At 56.7% G+C, this 18,462-nt stretch overlaps 1 protein-coding gene across 1 annotated transcript in view; it reads left to right on the top strand.

The window, feature by feature from the left end:
• LOC119109761 (uncharacterized) overlaps positions 1-18,051 on the top strand; it is a 74,303-nt gene extending 56,252 nt beyond the window's left edge. Inside the window, exons 7-17 of the mRNA XM_037233512.1 lie at positions 2,315-2,400; positions 5,691-5,834; positions 8,916-9,171; positions 9,413-9,501; positions 10,146-10,281; positions 13,401-13,565; positions 14,192-14,344; positions 14,756-14,908; positions 15,256-15,370; positions 16,424-16,651; positions 17,250-18,051. Coding sequence (XP_037089407.1) covers positions 2,315-2,400; positions 5,691-5,834; positions 8,916-9,171; positions 9,413-9,501; positions 10,146-10,281; positions 13,401-13,565; positions 14,192-14,344; positions 14,756-14,908; positions 15,256-15,370; positions 16,424-16,651; positions 17,250-17,356 — 1,632 coding nt within the window. The 3' untranslated portion in view covers positions 17,357-18,051. The remainder of the gene's footprint in view (positions 1-2,314; positions 2,401-5,690; positions 5,835-8,915; positions 9,172-9,412; positions 9,502-10,145; positions 10,282-13,400; positions 13,566-14,191; positions 14,345-14,755; positions 14,909-15,255; positions 15,371-16,423; positions 16,652-17,249) is intronic.
• Positions 18,052-18,462: the final 411 nt, after the last annotated feature.

The following is an 18,462-nucleotide window of genomic DNA, read 5'->3' as shown; positions in this document are numbered from 1 at the left end:
AAAATCGCGCACATGTATCCCATTGCGAAGGTACAAGTCGCATTGGAAGCGCGTGGCTCCGCGCTGCCGATGACCTGTCTCCGCCCGTGGTGATGTGATTTGCTGGACCGTGGCTGATGCGAGGCGGCGACGGATGGGCGGGCCTCATCTGGTGCGCCGGGCCAGGCAGTCACAGGGCTACACAACCTGCAAAATGCTCTGCCAGTGTGTGGCGCTGCGGGCGTACGTCAATCCCGGCGTATACTGAGGCCAGTACCGGCGCCATGTCGGCCGCTGCGGGCGCGCGTCAATCCCGGCTCATACCGACGCCAGAACCGGCGCCATGTCGGCCGCTGCGGGCGGGCGTCAATCCCGGCTCATACCGACGCCAGAACCGGCGCCATGTCGGCCGCAGCAGGCGTGCGTCAATCCCAGCGCGTGCTGGCGCCCGCACCGGCGCCATGTCAACGGCTGCGTGACGCGCTGCGGTGCGGACGGGCAGGGCGGCGTCACACCGTCCTCCGCACACCGTGACACCTCACCATAGGCAGGTGGGGCAGCGCGGGCTATGATCAGGAGTGCGTCGACATCAAGTCAGCATCCATCAGGAGTGCGTCGACATCAAGTCAGCATCCATCAGGAGTGCGTCGACATCAAGTCAGCATCCATCAGGAGTGCGTCGACATCAAGTCAGCATCCATCAGGAGTGCGTCGACATCAAGTCAGCATCCATCAGCAATGTCCATCGACGTTCAGATGTCTGAGATAATCCGATTGCATGAGAGGAGAAGACGATTGCATGAGAGGAGAAGACGCCGGCGCAGGCTTCGTGCCTTGCACGATTCCCGCTCTGTCATCGTATATTTGAAGTCGGGACCGGGTGCAGCATCATGCAAAAAGCTGCATCTGCAAAGCCAGCCAACGTGTCGCACTTGGCCAACCAGTTTCATGTTTAGCATGAAAAAGCCTCTCAATGATACATGAAGGCCCGGCCCCGTTAAACGCCAAGGTTTTCCCGAACTTTGCTGCGTTTGTTTCTCGCTTTCGACGTGAACTTCTAACGATAAAAGCCACAACAAAACGAAAAGATAAAGGCTAAAATACGTCACAGCAGGGTCGGGACGGTCGCAGCAGGGCCGAGGCGGCCGCGGCAGAGACGAGACGGTCGCCTAACACCTCCGAGACAGACACCTGCTGACGTGAGGCTTTGTCGGCAGCTGTCCGCACCCGCCAAAGAAAACGGCGCAGACGGCAGACGTGAAATCCACTCATTTAGCATGCACTTGGTCAAAAACGCAGAAAGTGCCCGAGCAGTCCACTTGTGCAGGAAATTGGCCCCAACGTGAGCACGACAGCTCCATAAACAAATACCCAATCAGCGAGGGAACCATAACTCTCGTGACCAAATCCATGGGTGGTGGATGCGCCCATGCTCACGAGGCCCCCCACTCCCCGGACCACTCCTTCCGCGGCCGGCGCGTCCGACCTTGCCAGGAGGCCGCGGTCAGGCCGGTACGGGGGCGAGCGCCCCGGCTTGGTCGGGACGGGTTTGTGACGGTGCAGACGGGCGGCCTCCTCCGCAGCCCGCGCCTTGTTTGGAGTCTGACCGTCAGCGGGAACAGTGCACCGCCAGGCGGAAGGGCAGGTCGAGCGCGGCGGTCAACGCGCCGCTGAGGTGTACCGCACGTCGAGCGCGGCGGTCAACGCGCCGCTGAGGTGTACCGCACGTCGAGCGCGGCGGTCAACGCGCCGCTGAGGTGTACCGCACGTCGAGCGCGGCGATCAACGCGCCGCTCAGGTGTACAGCACGTCGAGCGCGGCGGTCAACGCGCCGCTCAGGTGTACAGCACGTCGAGCGCGGCGGTCAACGCACCGCTGAGGTGTACCGCACGTCGAGCGCGGCGGTCAACGCGCCGCTCAGGTGTACAGCACGTCGAGCGCGGCGGTCAACGCGCCGCTCAGGTGTGCCGCACGTCCCCGCGTTCTCCCGATTAGTTAACGCGATCATGTTTGGTTAAGTAGTGTGTCCGGCTTCTCCAGGCGAGGCCAGGTTGCGGATGACTTGCACGCGCCGGGTGCGCCTCAGTGGGGGCGGTAGCGGGACGCGCAGCTGTCAGGGTAATTGGTCGTAATCGGTCCCTCCAAGCCACCGGGGATGGTGACGGACCATATAGCAGTGCACTGCCTGCAACTTACCAGCAGGTGGAGGGTTATCACGTGCCATCTGGTCCAACTGAGGGAGGCGGCCATACGAAGGTGGCTGGGCCTTCAGTGATGTGTACACTGTGGCCTTATGTATGCCAAAATACTGACCGGGATTTGTTGGTGTTTGCAGGGTAGCAATGGCTTCGAGGAACTGCGAAAGTATATCAAGCATGGCGGCGACTTCTGCAAAGAGCTGGCGTCAATCCTGCAGGAGAGGTGAGTGTCGGAGTGCCAATCCTGAATGCTGGAGAGAGTGAGAGTAAGAGTAAGAGTGAGTGAGAGTGACAGTCCTGATAACAGGCGACCGCGCTCGGCGTACCTGAGTTCTAACCACAGCACGGTGAGTTCTGACCATAGCGGGAAGATACACCCGAAACTAGAGAGGATCCAGCAAAGAATCGATGTCGCTTTGCGAAGGATCATGTTTCAACAGACCAAGCAGCGGTAAGCATCGTCGCAGGCCAACGGCAGCCACGTCTTGTGCAGAGCCGCAGCTCAGCTTAGGCCTGCCGTTAGGGGCGCTGCCTGTGCCAGCCGCGGTAGCAGCACATCCGGCGGCAATCAGCGGTCGGCTCGGCCGCCAGCGTCGGCAGAGCGGTGCGTGCGCGTTAGTCAAGCAGCACGCCGGACACGGACACTAGAGCGTGGAGGGCCACCTCAGACACCGTCTGCAGAAACACCAGCTGGTGGCGTGCCGGACACGAGCACTAGAGTGAGGAGGACCGCCCGCTGACACCGTCTGTAGAGACATCAGTGATGGCGTGCCGGACACGAGCACTAGAGTGAGGAGGGCCACCCCTGACACCGTCTGTAGAGACATCAGTGGAGGCGTTCCAGACAAGGGCACTAGAGCGAGGAGGCCACCCCTGACGCCGTCTGTAGAGACATCAGCACCGTCGAGCCAAGATGTTTGAGAATCTCACTCACGGATTACAGATGTGATCACAGATCACAAATTTCACTCACAGATGAATCACTTGGTGGGAGCGCTGGTGCCCTTGTCCCGTTTATCATCAGTTTTACTGACCCCTTTGGCTCCCTGATGAACTTGGGTTGATTATTTACGCATTGTAAGCGGTTTGTGTTTGAACGCTGCCCCAGTTACTGGTCTAACAAGAATAACATTGCACGCATAATGTTAAAATGTGCCAGTTACGCGCTCTCAGTCAGTAGGTATCCAAGCGCATGACGTCAGACGTAGTCGAACGCGTGACGTCAGGCACGAGTCATTTAAAACACGGCTTCTGTTCTCATGGAGTTATAAGATGTGAGAGCCATACGCGGCGTGCAGGACGTCAGTCATGTCACCAGATCAATGCTGTCAGTCACGAAGTCATCGGTTCCGTGACCTCATTCATCAGGTCATCAGCTGTGTCAAATCAGTCACGAGGCTATCGTTTCACGCCCTCATATCCCGTGGTTCCATCAGCCATCCGTGGCCGCCAAACGGCAGCTGCACTGATAGCTGACCGTCATCCAGCAGGGAAACTCGGGCTCCAAATGCCGCAGCCGCGCCACAAACGGACCGCCCTGAACCCCAAAAAGAGCCGTCACCGGTCCGGCCAGGCAAAAACGACGCGGCTAAGAGGCCGTCTGTCGCAAGAGCGGCAGCTCGGGACCCAAGCTGTGCACTGTGGCGCATGCGATGCGGTGATTGGACGGCCACTGCGGCTGTAAAGTGGCTGATTGGCCTATCTATTCCACCCGAACAACGGGCTGGTAGCCAACGCGACAGAGGTACAACTTTGATTACCCCATTGTTCACATTCGGTTCTCAGCAATAAGCTAGATGAATCGTGCGTCGGTTCAGAGACATGACTTCGGTGGGTGGACAAAGCCTAAGAACTGACATGGATTAACGTTTTTGCGTACGCTAGCTGCGTTCCATGGACCTAGTGCGACACTGGAACTTCGAAGTGGTCATGATCATGATCAAGTGATCATGCATATGGAGGAAGTGGAACCGTACTTCCAACCACCATATGATCAATATCGTGATCCTATCGGCACATGTACGGAATTAAAGCATGCAAGGCCTAGAGCACGGGAATGAAAGGGTAATGAGCAAGAGAGTCCGCGGGCCGAACGACGAAGGAGCCCGATACCTATATTTCCCAGTATCCACCGCACGACCACGCCCTGCATGCCGTCGGCTGACCAACGCGGCTGTTGGTTAGCCAACGTGAGTCTTAATTGTGAGTCTTAATCTCTTCTCAACCGGCACCAACTGCGTTTGCACAGCCAGAACAAGACGGCACGCAGGCTTACACGGTCGTAAACGGACTACACGGTCAGGCAAACAGCCGTGTGGCGACGGCGGAGGTCGGCTCAGTGGCGGTGCTCGGGCTGGAGCAGTCCGAGCGACCCTCCCCTCCGGTACACTGTCGGCCGGGGTGGCCACGGCCGCTCCAGCGGCGGCCTCGCGCCGTGGCAGAACAGAGCGCACAGTCTGTAGGCCTGCTGCCGGGAGGTACGCGTGCCAGAAGCGGACCGGCGGAGGGAACACCTGCCGACCACCGGGCAGGGGCGGGGGAGGGGGAAGGGGGGGGGGGGGCAGAGGGACGGAACGATCACGATTGCGTCGACGCTGGGGTGGGCTGCAGCTTCCAGAGAGCCCCATATCGCTTGCAGGAGCCAGCTGAGACGATGCCAGCGAGTCATCTTACATGTCCTGTCGCGGTAGGGGGGGGGGGGGGGAGGGGGAGGGGGGAGGGGGAGGGGGAGGGGGAGGGGACGGTCTGCGAATCGGTTCCAGGTCAGCAGCAGCTCGCTGTCAGCAGCAGCTCGCCGTCAGCAGCAGTTCACTGTCGACAGCAGTGGACTGCTGGATCAGTTCCGCTCCCACTCAGCGGTATCTGGCGGCTCAGCTCCGAGCCGGGACGAATGTTGCGATGACCAGTGACGCCGTTGTAACCACCGGGAAACTCACAACCTGGGCATGCTCCAGAGCCAAGCATGTTACTGACGGTACACCGACCGCTCCCCTGCTAAGACACGAGCTAAACTGCGACTTCGTGTCTAGTCCCTGAGAACGGCTGGTGTGGCTGGATGAGCATCACCAGTGCACGGTATCGCCCATGTAACGCTGTTTGAATACACTTCTTGGCATTGGACTTGTGACGCGATCTAGCGATATCAGGAAAAGGCCACGTCGCCTGACGGCCTGACCTTAACTTGGCTGAACTCTGCTGCAGAGTGGTCACGTGTTTCGTGGGCACGTTGCCCATCGTGGGATAGGAAAAAATACCGATATGCCTGTGATTTCTGCCCCGGATTTAGTGCCGTGACTCAAGCCACGCTGCATGACCTCACACGTTATTCCGCTAGCTAGAAGCTTTAGCTTGCTTTTATGGAAGGTGCACGCGATGAAATCCGTCATTGTTCATCAGAAAAGGTGAAGTGAGACCAAACTGGATAGCTTGCAACGATATCGATGGAGCAGCGTGTCGGCCCGCTTTGCTTAGCATCGATGTTGCTACGGATTCATGGCATGGTTTTCCCTGCAGATCTGACCTCGAGGTCAGCTACGCCAAAAGCCTGCAGAAGCTGTCTGCCAAACTGCTGAAGGCGTCGAAGGAGGGCCTGGGGAGCGTGAACCAGGCCTGGCAGATGGTGGGCGCCGAAATGGAGTACGAGGCCGACGTGCACAAGTAAGGTCACGTGCTGTTGTAGACCTCTTGCTGCTGTTCCTCTGCTGTCTGCTGCCATGATGAACACCCTACGGAGACGCTTGGTACTTTTCCCACTGATGGTGTCTCCAGTGACCTGATTCCGTGTCCTTTCTCACAGACTTACACCCGGTGACCTGATGATTCCGTGCGACCCCATGTTACATTTCACCATTCATCTGGGGGGGGGGGGGACAAAGGGCATCGGTCCCGGCCATTGGAAATGACCCTTTTCTGGAGAATGTAGTCAGCGGGCCCAAACTGAATAAAACGTATACATTTACTCTTTACTCAGACCTGACCTGAGCCTTGGCGCTCGGTTCGCGAACGGTTGACCACAAAATGCGACTAAAGCGAAATGGGTACCACACCGAGCACAAACGTGCCTCTTAATTTCCCGAGAGAAACATAAATTAGATTCCAAGTGCCATGCACCAATACGACATGGTTTTAGACACTTCATAAAGGTCACTTCGAACGTCTAGGCGCACGGCAGGGATGAGCGTGGGACTGGTTGGGATTTCACGCTAATACCGCTAGCTGGGTCAATGGGGTATGCAAAAAGAAATTGATCAAGATCAGTTACAACAAGATCAGTCTGTTGCGAAATATCTGTCATCTCAACAGCCAGTGTCTTGCCGGCCGCCACGGCTGCTTAAGCTCGTCTGAACTCGGCAAGCCCCGTCCTGCATCCCAGCAAAGCTCCAGCTCGGCTCTTAGGTGGCTTTGCATGATCGTGTCTCCTGATCGTGTCTCCTAATCGTGTCTTCTGATCGTATCTCCTGATTTCCGCGCCAAGAGCCGCATCGGTGTGGCGTGCTGGCGGTGTTTGGTGCGCCGGCCGGGGCGTGTGCTCGTCAAACGTGGGTGTGGGCGCTCCTGCAACATAGGACGCGTGCTACGGGAGCGTGCAGGCACACCAGCAGCGGGGCGGGTATCAGGGCGGACGGACGGTCAGGGCCCGGGGCGACGCAGGCTGTTCGCCGGCTAGGTTTGTCAGTCGTTCATCAACGGTGTACGCCTTGAGTCTGGTGCGTATCAGCACCATCAAATACCGATAAACACCGATGAACACCGGTAAACATGACAACCTCGTTGAGCTGCCATTACGGCACGCAGCTCAGAAATGCACCAGCGGATAGTTGTGAAGTGGGGCAGGTCTGATCAAAGCGGTTGTTTGAACACGGATCAGGCTACACGAGCCGCATTCCTCCGTTATAGCTACGCGCTGTTGGCAGGCCGATCGGTTCGTGGTGGAAGTCAGGCCGTCCGTCTGACTGCGCTGATCCGCGGTCCTGTGTTGGAGGTGGTCCAGACGGACCTCTCTCCTGGCCAGAGCGGCCAAGTCTTGGCCAGAACGGCCAAGTCTTGGCCAGAACGGCCAAGTCTTGGCCACGACCGGGACAGTTGCGTATCATGTTGTCTTGTGGACGCCGAAAACAATGAAATAGGTGGAGGGGATGGGGCTTGAGCTGTGAGCTTGAGTGAATATCACAAGTGTTTGACATTGCGCGGCAGAGGCTAATGCAGCAGAAAACATGGAACACAACATCTGCGATATTCCCGAACTGATCCAAAGAAATGGTGGGTACTACAGGAACTAAAAGGACGTTGTAATATTTGCATTAGGAATGGCCTTATTTTGGTTATGCCTTTGAGACACTGGATGCATTTGGGCAGCAAAGGGGGCTCTTGGGCCAAACAAATCGTCGGGATAAAAGCAGGACCCTTTTTGCAATGCAGAGGGGCCTCTTTTGTTAAAAAGGGCCCTCTGTGACCGCCCTTGGCCCCGTTCAGGGCGGCATCGTGGCTACGCCACCCACTGGATGCGAGTGTTAGCAAAAAGAGATTAAGAGCGATATCGAACGAGGTCCACTTGTTGGCTGCTTCGGCGTGATCATTGTGATCAGCGCGTTCTGGCCGCCCCTTGGGCCGTCTGCGCATGTCTGGGCTTCGCGGGCGCTGTGCCTGGCCATACGGACAGCGGTCGGATGCAGCCGATGACGTCAGCGGTCCCGGTCGGCCAAAGCCTGCGCACCAGGCTGGCATCACTGTCGCCACCAGAGGGGGGGGGGGGGGGGGGGGGCAGACTGCCATTCATCACGACTGCAGAGCCGACACACTGCCGGCTGCCGTTAGATGGACGCTGTCGGCCTCTGGCCCTCCCGATTCCAGGCGGGGGCCCAGCCAGCCGGACCGGGCCGCGGGCGCGTGAAGACGCCAGGGGCACGTGGCAGCCGCTAGTGTTTAACAGCGCGCAATCCTTTCCCTGATCTCTGACGGACCGAGCGGTGTCGAGGCATTCTGTACGTGGGGTGAAGCCGGGCCCGGATGTAAGTCCGCCCCGTGGACAGCTGATCACGCCCGTCTGTGCCGAGTATGGCGTGCTCAAGCTCAGCTCGTTCCCCGGAGAACAGCTGCCAAATATGACCGTTGGTGCTGTTTAAGAAAGCTGGTCTGTCGGCTGGAGTTTTCAGGGAGCCGGGCAGGGATAGCGTTGTGAGACGATGCGTCGTCTCTGCTGTCGCAGATTACCTCCTCAGTTCGGGCGCCCCGCGACCAAATCGGTCGCCCCGCGACAAAACTGAGGATGGCTAAGGAAATGGAAAAACGCGTATGGAAAGGCTCGTGGTATCAGGCCTGTGTGGAGAAAGAATCGCAAGGTCCGAGCTAAGCTAGATCCTTATCCAGCCACCTTATCGTTATCTTTATCCTGTGAAGTAAGACAGGGATCGCCGGGCAAAGATTCGTAGTGATTGTCATGCATGTCACATCCATGCCCCGAAACACTGCAGCCGCGCTTCTGCGTAATCCTGCGCTTATATCCCATGTACTCATTAAGTGAGCATTTGGGTCCTTGGGAGCACTAGTAAGCGCTCAAGTGAAGTGCTCATCAAACTGGTATCTCTCGATACAATCCAACTTAACGCTCGCTCTCCCTATGGGCTGTTATGTGGACGCATTACAATGCATGACGGTTCATGCCGAACACCGGCGTTACTCAGCCACCCCTATCGACGCCTCCCCTCTGCCTGGCATCACCTCCCGCACCGTCTGGCGCAGGACAATGGCGGTGACGTTCACTGAGGAGCTGGTTAAGCCGCTGAAGGGCTTGATCGACACGCAGCATAAGGTGCGCAAGTCGGTGGAAGGCATGGTGGACAAGACCGCCAAGAACCTGGCCGAGTGGCGCTCGGCGGAAGCGAAGGCCAAGAAGATGTCGTACCAGTGCGCCCGGGAGAACGAGAAGGCGGAGGAGCTGGCGCTGGATGTGCGACTGGGCCGCGGCAAACAGCTCACCGAGAAGGAGACCAATAAAGTAAGCAGCATGCTGGGCTGAGACGGACAGGATGCTTACTGTGGGACACCACTGTCGTATGGAGGTGCGGGGCTCATCCCTGTGCCCTGAGTATGGCAACTGGGTAAACAACGGGCCCCCCATCACCACCCGATATTTATTTGAACCGGCGCGCACGGCTCCGCCATCAGCTCATATCTTAACACCAATAGCTTGGCTCGGTGCGCCTCTGCGCCACCAGTGACGAGGTCCTCTCCCGCAGGTGCAGTCCCGGAGACAGAAGACGGGCAACGCCATGAGCAAGGCCGACTCCGACTACTACACATTCTGCCTACGAGGCGAGCGGGCGCGGTAAGAACGGCGCTGCAGGCACGCCACGGATCTGCTACACGGAAATCGCCCACTTTGCGATGCCTTTTTAGATTTAAGTTTTAGTTGTTGGTAAACTCGCATTTTCAGGCGCTCTACCGCGCCTGAACATCTTGATGGGTCTCCTCCTCTTCTTGAAAATCTCTTGATCTTAAATGTTCGTTGAAGTGAGGTTATTGCCTGTTGGTTTTGCCAGTTCTGCTCCCCTCCAGATCGAGCCTGTTCGTCCGAGGTTAAGCCCACCCGTCCAACCGCATTGGCCGCACTTGACCGCGTATGACCTGGCACCCAAACCACGAGCGAGCCGGCCACCGTTAACCGCTGTACTTCTTGCCACGCCCGCCTGCCGACTGCAGCCGGACACGCTGGGTGGTCAGCTGTTATTGGACAGCGTGATTTGGCGTGGTGCTGACTGTGCGTTGGACGCCATGTGAGCAGACCACGGCGGCTGGCCGGTGTGGTGCTGACTGTGCGTTGGACGCCATGTGAGCAGACCACAGCGGCTGGCCGGTGTGACCGACAGCCAAGTTTGACCGACAGCGGCCTGACCAGCCGACGTGACCGACAGCCAGCGGACGTGGTCGCCGGCCGTCGCCCTGACGCGCCCCGCGCACATCCTCCGGCAGGCTGGAGTGGGAGACGGCCGTCAACAAGGGCAGCCAGTGTTTCCAGGCGCTGGAGGAAGAGCGGCTGGTGCGGCTACGCTCCGCCCTGCACGCCTACCACCAGAACATGCGCTCACTCGGGCCCAAGATGATGCAGGTGCGGATTTCCCTCACGTAATGCCACTTTGCCAGCAAGGGCACGGCGCAGCAACTGCGCAGGGTTGCCGCTTAATGAATAGGCGTAAGGCGAAATACGCAATGAATGTGTGTTTTGGTGTAAGAATAGCACCTAACACATATACCCGGACGATTTTTTTATCACGACCTACTACAAAACTCGGAGCGGCGGATGTGCCTTGCGGATCACTAATGTTCCTTTGCATCCATAGACCCAACCATGATTTCATAGGCCATTGCCGCGCATGAATCGTATCTGCAAGGAGCCACACTAAAACAAGATGCTCACCAACGGTCTGAAAGGCACCCCAATGACCGTCATCTGGCAGGTCGTCGGTCATTTGCCTGTCAGCTGGGCAGACGGGCGCCGCACCATTGTTTACGCCGCGCCCGCTGGAGTGTGTGAGCGGCGGTTACCGCCGGAGTGGGCCAGCGGCCCGGCCGAGCGGAGCCGTGTTTACACGGACGCGCAGCGCCGAGACGCCGGCCTGTCGTGCGCCAGGCGGCGGCAGATGTCGGCCGGCCGGCCACCGGAGCACGCAGAGGGCGCGGCCGCCGAGCCGAGCCGAGCTGGTGACGTCAGAGGGCGGCTGTCTCTGAGCTGAGCTGCACGGTCCAGCGCTAGCTCTCAATGATCGCTCCTGGCGGTGCGGGTGGTGTGTTAGCTCACATTTTGGGTGATGGTGACAAGCTGTGTATTGGATCAAGTAGCTTGTCGGTCTCATCCGCCCTTCTTTCCTCGGGTACCTCTCGACACAGAATGCCTGAGCCAAGTCTAGCCGATCCTCGCTTGTCCGTGGCGAGTTGCACGCATCAGCCCCGAGCGGGCTGGCGGCGCCCGCTGGCGAGGGACCCAACCGAACGCCCGCACAAACCGGCTGGCGGAAGCCCCTACCAAGCGCCCGCACAAACCCCCTGGCGGGAGGCCCTACCGAGCGCCCTTACAAACCCCCTGGCGAGAGGCCCTACCGAGCGCCGGCACAAACCCCTGGCGGGAGGCCCTACCGAGGGCCCGCACAAACCCCTGGCGGGAGGCCCTATCGAGCGCCGGCACAAACCCCCTGGCGGGAGGCCCTACCGACCGCCCGCACAAACCCCTGGCGGGAGGCCCTACCGAGCGCCGGCACAAACCCCCTGGCGGGAGGCCCTACCGAGCGCCGGCACAAACCCCCTGGTGGGAGGCCCTGCCGAGCGCCCGCACAAACCCCGCAAAGGGTGCCCATGCACGGTAACTTTTGTAATCTCATTAGCTGCCCGCGTGATTCGACCACACTTTTATCTATTTGATACTTCATCTAACACTTTTATCCGGTGTTAGCAGAATAGGGTTTCTGAAGGGCAGAGATGACGTTTGGGGAAAATAGTGATGAAGATGAAAATGGGATTTTCAATTATCAAATTCCAGACAAAATGCTGCATGTTCAGAGGCTGCATTCGCTTCACTACACGAATGTCCTGAGGTAAGCATATCCCATCACTCGAGAGTGCGCATTCCCGAGTGGCACAGCGTAGAGCCCGCCGTGTCTCATGTGTAGTCTTACAGATGATCTGAAGCACTTCTGTTGCGAGTGCGCAAGCATAAAACTGACATGGAGCTCTGACTTGATGCGGATGAAGGATCTCTAAAGTGCCGGACAATTTCAGCCTACTTTGAACAGTTTTGCTTAGGTGCATCAATGCTCCACTTCTTGTTTACCGTATTCTTTTTGGAAGTTGTCAAGGAAGTGATAAAGACATGCACTATCAAACAGAACGTGCTATTGCGAAGGACACTGTCAAAGTGGATAAAGTCGATAAAAGTAGGAAGTTATGATGGATACAGATGTAACATTAAAGCTGTAGAAGGCGTGACAACGTGTCAGGCTGTCTCCGGGCGTGCGCATTACGAGTGCGCGCACGGTTTACAGGCATGAAATCAAAACAAACAGTAGTTTAGGACTGGGGCAATGGGGATGAACAGAAGCACATGACAAGTATAACTAGACTGTGTAGATGATGCACATGGCCCAGCCCATCATTCTTCAAACTCATGTATCCTATCATCCTGAAGTGGTCATTACTGACCGAAAGTGCCCTGACCCAAATCGAAATAAAACATGCTGGCCTCGTGGCGAAACTAGATTGAAGGAACTCGCGCGCAAACCTTAAAATGAGTATATCATGCACTTTTCAGATCCTACGCCTGGGTACCAGACCCTTCTTTTGGCAGCTGTTTTTCATCATATACCATATTTTTCAACATGTGCTGATAATGTAGTAAAACTACAGCACTTGTGTACATTATTTACGTTCAGAATGATTCATACTACAATATGATCCGATGACCTAAATGGACTTGTGGAACTTGTGAGACTTCAAGACATCTTCTCATAATCATGCGGTTTTGACTCAAAGAGAGTGTTCCACATTGGTGAGGGGTTTTGGACCGAAAAAGCTGTCTTGAAAATTATTTGATTCAGCTCACACCCCTTAACTTCTTAGGACCCGAACCTCTCTAGTTTCTGAACTACACGTCCGCGAAGATATACAGACTATTTCGGATAGACTATTTCAAGGTCACCAGGCGAATATGACGCCATAGTAAGGTCTTTTAAATCCAGCCATTCCATTAGCCATGCGGTGATAAAATGCCCAAAAAATATTGTGGAATTGTTCATATCTGGCGTTCGTAAGCACAATTTACAAATATAACGGCCGTCAATTGGCTCTCAATCAATGTTTTGCAAGCTACGATGACGTAACCCAACAATGACGTTTTGAGGAGCATATGTACTCAACAGAGTAATTGTGGTGCCTGTAGAAGTCTTGTCCATGTAAAGGTATACCAATAATTATAAGTAAGCTTATTTCATCATATCTGATGCTTGTTTCAATATATTGTAATGTGAAACATTCCGTTAAAAGACTCAATCAAGTGAAGAAATCAAATCAAGTTTGCTTCCCAGATACACCCGGTAAGGCGCCAGTTAGCGTTGTAACATTTGCTGAGATCTCTGGGATGACATTACTGGGATGCAATGATCAGCACGTCATGTGACCCCAGAGCCGTGCCGTCCTTGCCCGGTGTCTGCGACGGTGGCGTGCTGTGCTGTCCGCCAGAGCGCCGACCGTCTCTCAGAGCCACTGGCCTGCGCCGACGTCACGCGGGACGTCCAGACGGTCATCAACGTCAAAGGCTCCGGTCACAACATCCCCGAACAGCTGCTGCCCGACTTCTACGCCGAGGACATGACGAACGTGATGAACCGCGAGCGACGGAAGAAGGTAGGGCAGCGGGCGATCTGAGCAATGGGAGGACGGGAGGGCACTGGTGTGTCTACACCGAGGACGGTAGCCCTGCGGGGACGGGAGGATACTGGTATGTCTACACCGAGGCCGGCAGCCCTGGGGGGGAGTATGGGAAGGTACGGGTATATCCACAAGGGAGACAGGAGCGCTGTGGGACGGGAGGTTACCGGTGTGTCTGAACCGAGGACGGCAGTACAGTTGGGATGGGAGGGTTCGGGCGTGTCTAACGTGGGACGGCAACACTAGTGGGACGGGAGGGAGGAACGGGGCGGGCGGGGTGGTGTGCAACAGCAAACGCTTCTCTGATAGTTGGTCACGATGGTTGGGAAGCATTCACTGACAAGCCTGTCACTGGTGCGACGCGTGGTGAAAATGGTATTGCGATCCTGAGAATGCCGATGACTTGGACCACAATGCGTGTTGCCGGTATTGCTATGTTTTGTATTTATGTTTATTTATCTTTTTCTGTTTATGTATGCTTATGATTTGACTTACTACCGAGTTTATTCGGCCCTCTCATGCAAACACTGCAAACGGTGGGATAAACGTGACACAAAATAACTGCACGCGGCCACGTTTAACGGCGATGTGTTGCTTTGCAGGCTCTGGAGCAGTTCCTCCATCTCATCCGCCAAGGTGTGGAACGGGAAAGGAGAGGAAAGCATGGGGTCGAGAACCTCGCCAAGGCGATTCAAGAGACGCCTCACTTCGGTAGCGAAGGTTCCAAGAAGGACGTCCACGAAAAACTGCAGCACGTATGTCGCCATCGACAACGTACATCGCGACTGCATCTGCCGCTGCGGTGTGGTCGTCAGCCTCAATGGACGGTTGTCACCAGTCGTGGACAGTGCCACGAGATGCGTTTTTCGAAAGACTTTTCGTCGTAGTCATTCGTTAGAACCCAAGCTGGACGCGTGCAGAAGTAGTCCTCTTTGTATTCGTTTGAAGCTGCCATTCTCACGCCAACGTGCTGTGACCCGGATTCGTGGGCACCACTGACGTCTGGTTGTGAGCATGCCAAAATCGGAGAAGATTCCCAGCACACCTACGAGCCATTGTGAGCTATACTGAGCTGGGTCGGTGTCGAACCCCCACTGTGAGCCTTGCAGACCGACCTGTGTTGGGTCAATGATCTGTGCTGAGCCCTGCTTCTCCGATGCCGGCAGATGCGCGCGCTGCTGGCTTACCTGGAGGCCAGTCGGTACAAGATCCAGGTGGCACTGGCGGAGCTGGAGGGCCAGCCGCGACCCCAGCACCCCCTCCGCAAACACATCGAGTATCACAAGGACCGCCAGGGCATGACGCAGAGCATACTAAAGGTACACGCACCATTCCACAGAGCACAAAGATGTGCCGGAGAGACAGCGGCTACCGAACAGCGTGCTTCCACACCTACCGGCCACCATATTGCTGGCCACACACAGCTGACTCGGATGTAGGCGGTCACGAACGTGATATTTTAAAAATCGTTTGTGGTGCTCATATCTTGGTCCCGCCTAACACACGGTTTTGTTGGCTTTGCCGTCGCCTCATCATGCACCAGCCTTGGTGGTGACCTGTTCTCGCCGGCCAGCTGGTGGCCTTGGTCATGACCTCCGGAGTACCCTCCCTGCCACGCCAGGCGCCGGCCTGGGTCATGACCCTCCGCGTTCCATCTCTCCCCCAGGTACCGGGCTGGGTGGCCCTGGACCCTCTGGACCTGTCGCCGGATATTTCGCCCACATGGGCCGCGGACCGGGGGAAGGCGGACGGCACCTCCCACCAGCCGGACTCTGACTTCGGTATGAGTGTAGTGACATCGGGCCTCACTGGGCCCCCAGCACACGGCCAGCCATTGCAAAGGGGAAACGGGCTCTTGAATGACAAGGTTCTCACATGTCAGGTAGCGCTGATATCAGGAATTTCAGTTGCCCTGGGTACTGTAGCATATCCTTTTCAAAATTCACCGCTATAATCAAATGATAAGGCTGTAAGACTTTCTTTTTAAGCATTCCGAAGCTTTTGGGGGGGGGGGGGGAGGGAGACGAAACGGGAAACCAGCGGAAATATTTCCCCAAAGTGCAGAATACTCCGAAGAAGCCTACATTGCCATGTTTGAAACCATTTTTGTATGCCCTCATTCATTTGTCGTCTTGACGGGCGCCGCCTGAACCCAGTCCACCGTGACGAGCGCCGCCTGAACCCAGCCCACTGTGACGAGCGCCGCCTGACCCCAGTCCACTGTGACTATCGCCGCCTGACCCCAGTCCACTGTGACGAGCGCCGCCTGACCCCAGCCCACTGTGACGAGCGCCGCCTGAACCCAGTCCACCGTGACGAGCGCCGCCTGACCCCAGCCCACTGTGACGAGCGCCGCCTGACCCCAGCCCACTGTGACGAGCGCCGCCTGAACCCAGTCCACCGTGACGAGCGCCGCCTGACCCCAGCCCACTGTGACGAGCGCCGCCTGAACCCAGTCCACCGTGACGAGCGCCGCCTGACCCCAGTCCACCGTGACGAGCGCCGCCTGAACCCAGCCCACTGTGACGAGCGCCGCCTGACCCCAGCCCACTGTGACGAGCGCCGCCTGAACCCAGTCCACCGTGACGAGCGCCGCCTGACCCCAGCCCACTGTGACGAGCGCCGCCTGACCCCAGCCCACTGTGACGAGCGCCTCCTGACCCCAGTCCACTGTGACGAGCGCCGCCTGACCCCAGTCCACCGTGGCGAGCGCCGCCTGACCCCAGTCCACCGTGACGAGCGCCGCCCGACCCCAGTCCACCGTGACGAGCGCCGCCTGACCCCAGTCCACCGTGATGAGCGCCGCCCAACGCCAGCCCACCGCGCTCCGCCAGATGAGTTCAGCAGCCAGGGGGACGAGCGTGAGTACCAGTGTGCGGTGTCTGGCGCGCCGGCGCCGGCTGCCGCCTCGCCGCCAGCCGACAGCGGCAGCGGCACCGGCAGTGACCAGCTCACCACGTCGCCGTCACCGGTGGACGGCCGCGCCGTGCCGTCCATTGGACGCTGCAAGGTCCTCTACGACTACACGGCCAACATGTATGACGAGCTCACCATCAAGGCCGGTAGGTGCCCGGGACGGTCGGGTGGTCGGCTGGCGCGGGACACTGTTGGAAGTTTGGGAGTTATCGGTGTGCGTCCACTGGCCTGTTGTGATGATCTGATGCGCACACTGCGCTAAAAGGTCTAAAACAAACTTGGTCATGTGCTCTGTGGTTTGATCAAGCCCTTTGATTTGTATCTGATTCCAGTCAGTTATTCTCGGGGATCTGGGGCTATATTTTGTGCCTTAGGTTTGGGAATTGAAATGGATAACGATACGCTCTGTATCTTATGGTTATGGTATGGTTTATAAGTACACAACTTAGGAATGATAATTATGGACAGAGGTTAAATTAAAGACTGCCCCATTCGGTGAAAATTCACAACAGTTGTTTAGAAGTAGAATAATTCAGCATGACAATTACATATATAAGAAGTTAAGCCAAGTACGGCTGTAGTAAATAAACAGCGGCATGCACAATGCGGCTAAGTAATGCACATCAACATTTTCAAAGAACCGATTCAGTCCACGACTTGCGATTATTTTGGACTCGCCTACAATTTCTCAGGCACGATCTGAAATATGTTTCATGTCTTCACCCGGGCACGGTGTCTTCCCAGGCGACACCATCAATGTGCACGACAAGCAGGACGACGGCTGGTGGCTGGGCGAACTGAACGGCACTGTCGGCATCTTTCCCGCCACCTACGTCCTCGAGCTCACGTGATCCCGCCGCCGTCGGCATCGTCCGATCTACCACACACCGCACGTGCGTCCTCCAGCTGGCGTTGTCCGTGGACGTGTCGTATGACGTGCTCACGTGAGCCAGCGCAGACGTGCCGCGCTGGCCACAGGACGCGAGGACGCGAGCCGCCGCGTTCGGCTGGCTGCTCCTCCGGTCAGGAGGCGGTCGTGTGATCCGGCCGGTTTGTGGCGAGCGCGCAGGGATCCCGTGTGCGTGACGAACGCGCAGCGCGCACGTGACGGCCGTAGGCCAGGGGGGCAGTGAGAGTGTACGACAGCCCATCGGTCCGCTCCTTGAAAGGGAGAGGCACCTGGTTCGTGGCGAAGTTTCATGGAGGCTTCGGAGGGCCCGCAGCATCGCTGGCACTTCGGAGGGCCCGCAGCATCGCTGGCACTTCGGGGGGCCCGCAGCATCGCCCGCAGCATCGCTGGCACCATCTATCGTATGAACTTGGAACGTGACGTTTATGTTGATGTTGCTGCGGGACGCAGACGGCCTGTTTTAAGTAGTGATATATCTGGCCCTGCGGGCTCGAGGCAACGTCTAAACCAATGCTATGCTGCACTGTTGTAATGAAACTGCCTCGACTAATCGTTTTGCTTCATCAAATGTTGCAGTGACCATATGCGTATCCTAAAATGCGTTTTGTACATGCAATACAGGTATATTTGAGAAGTTTTGAAGCCTGTGGAGGGTCTCTGACATGATTTCAGACATTTCAGTAACAGTTAAGACCATCGAACAAATGCCAACAATTATGCTGACTTTTAACACACAAGACAGAAATGCAAGCTTTGACAACTATCAACCTAAGCCTTTTCCATAAAGGCAATCAATTAAACATTTGTATTGTAGTTTGTAATTTGCGGAGGTATTTGAAGAAAATGTGTCTCACAGAGCAGAAACCAACAAACAACGACAAAGGACAATTCTGCAAATCTATACGCAAATTTATGAATCTTTGGATAATTTTGACAAATATACCTTAATGCATATCATAAAAGCCAATGATTTTCCAGTCGCGGCGCATTTGTCAACCAAATCAACTTAACCAAATCATCTAAATCAACCGAACTGTGCTTTACGGC

Source organism: Pollicipes pollicipes, unplaced genomic scaffold, assembly GCF_011947565.3.
Source record: "Pollicipes pollicipes isolate AB1234 unplaced genomic scaffold, Ppol_2.1 Scaffold_7231;HRSCAF=8579_pilon_pilon_pilon, whole genome shotgun sequence".
NCBI lineage: Eukaryota > Metazoa > Arthropoda > Thecostraca > Pollicipedomorpha > Pollicipedidae > Pollicipes > Pollicipes pollicipes.
Note: the sequence above shows the minus strand (reverse complement) of the source record. Positions and strands in the feature narration are given on the sequence as shown.